Raw genomic sequence first — 6000 nt, forward strand, 5'->3', positions numbered from 1 at the left:
AGACTAGATAAGTGTATCTGAGAATGCTGTTTTTGAGGCACAGAGAGAAAAAAGCAAATTCTCCTAGAAGGACTTGTTCCCTCAGGGTCAGGATTCTAAAAAGTTGTCTTTTTCCAAGCCAGCTTTTCCTAACTGCATATACAATAAAAGAGCCCATTTTGTCTGTAGTCAGGGCAAAATTTTCCTTTAATTCCCAGATAGGTATGTACTTGTATGTATAAGTTTTGTATGTACATAAATCTGTCTGGTGTGTTAGTTAGAGGATGGTTTTCTGTTGCCCCTCATTTATCTGTCTGAAAGCCTCTATTTCCCATTTTAGAGTTGAGTTTGTCAGGATTAAAATTTACTAATGAAATTGTGTGTTGGGCTGTTTTGTTGTTGTAAGCTTAACTCCTCTAGGCATCACCCTAGAGTCATTTCAGCTCTCTTACATGGCTTAGTATTTCCTTCTGGGGTTTAAGACCACTGTGGGTGTTCAGATCACTGAATGGCCAATTCTCATATGTGACCCCTGATGACAAGTCTTCTGATTGAGTGGGTTTGTCTATGAGACCACTGCACGGTATGAGTGCCTCCACCACTCAAGGCAGAGCTCCTGGGGGTGCTGTTTCATTTATGGGTTAATGGACTTAGAGTAAGTTTATCTGAGAAAGCTGGAACCAATTGGGAGGAGTCTTGTCCCTTTTCTTTGGAGCAAAGTTCTCATGTAACAGCTTCACTTTCATCCCAACAAATTCTATTAAGGAAGCCAAACAGAGAAAAAGTGTCAGATCAGTCTCTTACCTATCCACTCAGTCCAGATCACTTAGTCTCCTTCAACTGAGCAAAGCCCAGTTTGTCTCAACTGGGGGATCAAGTACATGTTATACATATTTTATACATTTGTATTTTTATGTAAAAATAAAACTCAGGATCATCAACTAATTCAGGAGATCTGAGAATCAGGAGAGACTCACCCAAATTCATCTGAACTCTCTGAGAAGGTGGATGGTCTCAAGAGGCCTCTGCTGGTATCAAGGCTTCAGTTCCTCTAGAGTTAAGGCAAAGGACAGAATTCAGTTCTGGGTCCTTTTTGTTGGTTGCCAAAACTGCCAACTGGAAAAAAAAAAAAAAGGCACAATGTGAGGGTTGTGAAATAAGGTTTTTTTTTTAAGCTCTTTTTTGGAATATAATTGCTTTACACTCTTGTACCAGCTTTTGAGGTACACCAAAGTGAATCAGCTGTATTTATACATATAAACCCATATCCCCATATCCCCTCCCTGCCACAACTCCCTCATACCCTCCCTGTCCTGGCCCTCCAAGGCATCACCCATCATTGAGTTGATCTCTCTTTGTTATACAGCAACTTGTGAATTAAGTTTTATTTGGAGCAAATCGGGACTATAGCCCAGGAGTAGTTCCTCACAGCTATCTGAGATGCTCTCTCCCGGGTTATAGATCTCATTTTGCCTGAAATAAAACTTAACTCACAACTCTCACATTGTGCATTTTTTTCCAGTCAACATAATGGAAACTAAAATATGTATAACTGAGATGAAAGTTTATAAAAATTGGTGTATTTGAATGAGCTTTATATAAGATGGTTGCAAAGAGCTTAATTACACTGTGGGATAGACATGTTTCACTGGGGAACACTTTCCCTGCTTGGTATTGTAAGACAGGACATATGAATCTACCCTTCAGGAAATATTAAGTAAATGTACTAAAGGAAACCAATATGGTTACCTGAACCAGTACAATATAAGGTAAAACTGGGAACTAATATTCAGGGGCTAATAAATATAACAGAAATTTTGCTCTGGGTCTAAGCTATGCATTCAGAAAGAGGGCCTTTATTGAATGCCTTACACAAGCTTTTAAAGGCATGATAAATTAAGCCCTGGAACACAGAACTCATAAATTTTAGTTTAGCTGGAAATCTTCTCACTGATACAGAAAAGCAAATTAAAGAAAATATAGTTGGGCAAGTCAAATTTTTAATATTATTTAGGTGACAGATCAGTTCTTTGAGGAATTAAAAACAATTGTCTTTGTCTTGCAAATCAAATAAAAAATGTAAATACAGTTCAGAAGGAACTGAGACTGAGGATAATCAGCTCAATAAGGTAGAATCTGAAACCAAGGGGAGAAAGAAAAAAAAAGTGGACTTTTTAAATTCAAACCACTGGAAAGGCTCCTTCAGCCAAAATCTAATTTATAGCCTCCATAAGTGTTTATCAAGAACAAACACAAATCGTAAAAGTCTTTTCCACAAATACAGAGACTAAGTCTTTTCCTTAGACATCTGAGCAAATAAATTTATTTCAACTGTTATAAATAACTAGTAAGATTATATTGTAATAGCTGATTCATAACTAAGTTTTTTAAGTGAAGCTATGAGATCTCTACTTTTTTGCTGTTTATATGTCTGTCTGTTGTATGAGATGTCTCTACCTCTGGAAAATATTATCAAAATTAAATTTTAAAAAGAGTTCTATTTAATTGACTTAAAAGTAAGGGCTTACAAACTAAATATTTCTAAATATAAAAGAAATTGGGCAGAAAGAATTTCAGATTCACATGATCTAGGAAATATTCAATATTAAATTAGGCCAGCCCGGGCGGCGACCAGCGCGGCGCCGTGAAAGGCGAGCGAGGCGGCTGCCCGGCCGGCTGTCGGCGCGCACCCGCTCCCGGCCCAGCCCCGTCCGGCGCGGAGGCCGCTGCCTGCCCCGCGGGGCCAGACGCCAGCGCTCCGGGCAGCAGCTCCGGGCCCGGCCCGCGCGTGCGCCGGGGAGCCGCGCGCCCCCGTCCCCGGCGGGGCCCGGGAACCCGCTGGAGTCCAGCGAGGTGGCAGTCATCGGCTTCTTCAAGGATGTGGAGTCGGACCCCGCCAAGCAGTTCTTGCTGGCAGCAGAGGCCATTGATGACATCCCCTTCGGGATTACATCTGACAGTGACGTGTTCACCAAATACCAGCTGGACAAGGACGGGGTTGTCCTCTTTAAGAAGACTGTGTCCCAGCAGAGTTTGATGAAGGCCGGAACAACTTTGAGGGGGAGGTAACCAAGGAGAAGCTTCTGGACTTCATCAAGCACAACCAGCTGCCCCTGGTCATCGAGTTCACTGAGCAGACAGCCCCAAAGATCTTCGGAGGGGAAATCAAGACTCACATCCTGCTGTTCCTGCCAAAGAGCGTGTCTGACTACGAGGGCAAGCTGAGCAACTTCAAAAAAGCTGCCGAGAGCTTCAAGGGCAAGATCCTGTTTATCTTCATCGACAGCGACCACACTGACAACCAGCGCATCCTGGAGTTCTTCGGCCTGAAGAAGGATTGCCCAGCCGTGCGCCTCATCACGCTGGAGGAGGAGATGACCAAGTACAAGCCAGAGTCAGACGAGCTGACGGCGGAGAAGATCACCGAGTTCTGCCACCGCTTCCTGGAGGGCAAGATCAAGCCCCACCTGATGAGCCAGGAGCTGCCTGATGACTGGGACAAGCAGCCTGTCAAAGTGCTGGTCGGGAAGAACTTCGAAGAGGTCGCTTTTGATGAGAAAAAGAACGTCTTTGTGGAGTTCTACGCCCCGTGGTGTGGTCACTGCAAGCAGCTGGCCCCCATCTGGGATAAGCTGGGAGAGACGTACAAGGACCACGAGAACATCGTCATTGCCAAGATGGACTCCACGGCCAACGAGGTGGAGGCGGTGAAAGTGCACAGCTTCCCCACGCTCAAGTTCTTCCCCGCCAGCGCCGACCGGACGGTCATCGACTACAACGGGGAGCAGACGCTGGACGGTTTTAAGAAGTTCCTGGAGAGCGGCGGCCAGGACGGGGCTGGGGGTGATGACGACCTAGAAGATCTTGAAGAAGCAGAGGAGCCTGATCTGGAGGAAGACGATGACCAGAAGGCTGTGAAAGATGAACTGTGATGCAGAAAGCCAGGCCTGGGCTCCCAGACCCGGCCCCGCAGTGGCTGCACCCCCAGCAGCACAGCCTCGGGATGCCCGCAGACCCTCCCGGAGAGGGAGCGTCGATTGGAAATGCAGGGAACTTTTCTGAAGCCACACTTCACTCTAACACACGTGTAAATCTAAACCCGTCTTCCTTTGCTTTTCAACTTTTGGAAAGGGGTTTATTTCCAGGCCAGCCCAGCCCATCTTGGTGGGCCTTTTTGTTTTTTGTTTTTGTTTTTTTTTTTTAATTGTGGTGTACTTTTTTGTACATGGTTTTGTCCAGAGTGCTCGCTAAAATGTTTTGGAATCTCAAAAAAAAAAAAAAAAAAAAAAAAAAAAAAAAATTAAATTAACATCTGGTTTTAAAGCTAGCTTAAACTTACTGATTTAATCAATATAGACATACCTTACTTTTTTTGAACCTAAAGGTTTACTAAAGGTCAATGCATTCATGATTTTTCTGTTAGAGTTTTTCAACAACAAAAATTAAAGTGGTATGATAATATTTTCATAGGTTATAAAATAAAGGTAAAGGAATAAGAGTTTTCAGGTGAACTCTTTGGAAATAATTATGTCCTTGGTATGTCTGTCTGAAATAGTTTCTCCATATTTTTGGTAACTTGTATTTTGCTAAGTTAAGTTAAATGATGGGAATTCATTGAATATCCAGGTCATTTCAAATAAGATAAAATCTTAAATATTAACTGCTAAATAGGTCTAAATTTACCTCCTTTTGTCTCCTTACAAGAGGGAAACTAAAGATGTTTGGGTTTACAGACAATCAATGTTTTACTCTGATGCTTTTATAAAATGAAAATCTTCAATAAAATTCACAAAAGAACTTTTTGACAAATACAATTTTCTGATAACTTTTATATCATACCACTGAACTGCATGAGAAATTATAAGACTCCAATAGAAAACCTGAAAACTTCATCCAGATCAACAGGAATTAATACAATACTGAATGAACTAATAAATATGACTTACAATTTTATGACTTTTTTTTCTGAAATATACGGCTTTTAATCTTTGTTTTCCAGAAAAACCTTTCCTCTTACACCCTGACCTACAAGTTGATAAAGTGTCTTTACTATAAACAAAGTTGAAACATTTATCTCTTTCTTTCTACCTGATCCTTCCAGATTTTAGCTTCTCCAGCTGGCTCCCCCTGTAGATTTCATTGTTTATTGCAACTGGATTACAACTAGTTATACTAATCATTGATTAAATTTGTTTTCTGTGTATCCAAATTCTTTATGCTTTGTGTCTCTCTCTGCTGTACTATGACCTTATTAATGTTACTACCTACATTATTTATCATGTCTAGTTTATAAGATTGTCTCTTGTATTACTCAGTGTATAACTAAGTCTCCAACAAAACTGATGGCTAAAAGTCTTGAGACAGTTTATCACATACATACAACTCTACATAGAATAACTGTAATAGTGCAACTCTAGATATGGGGAATAGCAACAAAGGAAAACATTTCCTGGACCACAATAAACTAGTAAGACAGGTGATCCACAGAATTTTAAATTATCAACAGGGACAGATCCAAAAATTAGCACCTTGAGTGGCATATCAACAGAATCCTTGCCTGATCTAGGAATGAGACTTCCTAGCACAATAGGATACAGTTGGTTATGAAATGCTTTCATAGATTGAATTTATGACCAAGCAGAGGCACTGTGGATGAAAAAAAGTTGGCTGCCATATCAGCAAAGGATGCTACAGCCATCAAGACACTGGCCACTACAGCACCCCACCCACTCCTACCCCGCCCTACCCTTTCCCATAGTGAGCCCTGAGGGAATTCAGGATGAATACAAACAGGCTGCCTGCTGCTAAGCCCTCCAAACACTGTAGCCACTCCCAGCAGTGCACCCTGAGGGAACTCAGGATGGGAAAGAACAGGATACTGGCCCTTGATACCTAAGGTGCATATCAAAAAAATGATTTCCATGAGCCCAGACTCTTGCATTTTCCCATACATAGAAAAGTGCTAAATTCATTAACTTGAGATGTCTGCTTTTCTTTAACTGTAATCTTTTGATGTTCCAA

General features: G+C 41.6%; 1 protein-coding gene across 1 annotated transcript in view; it reads left to right on the forward strand.

Moving 5' to 3' along the window:
• Positions 1 to 4241, forward strand: part of LOC130848867 (protein disulfide-isomerase-like) — a 90821-nt gene extending 86580 nt beyond the window's left edge. Inside the window, 2 exon segments of the mRNA XM_057727242.1 lie at positions 2594 to 2994; positions 2997 to 4241. Of these exon segments, the coding sequence (XP_057583225.1) occupies positions 2594 to 2994; positions 2997 to 3911 (1316 nt within the window). The 3' untranslated portion in view covers positions 3912 to 4241.
• Positions 4242 to 6000: the final 1759 nt, after the last annotated feature.

This window comes from Hippopotamus amphibius, chromosome 3 (assembly GCF_030028045.1).
Source record: "Hippopotamus amphibius kiboko isolate mHipAmp2 chromosome 3, mHipAmp2.hap2, whole genome shotgun sequence".
Taxonomy (NCBI): Eukaryota; Metazoa; Chordata; class Mammalia; order Artiodactyla; family Hippopotamidae; genus Hippopotamus; species Hippopotamus amphibius.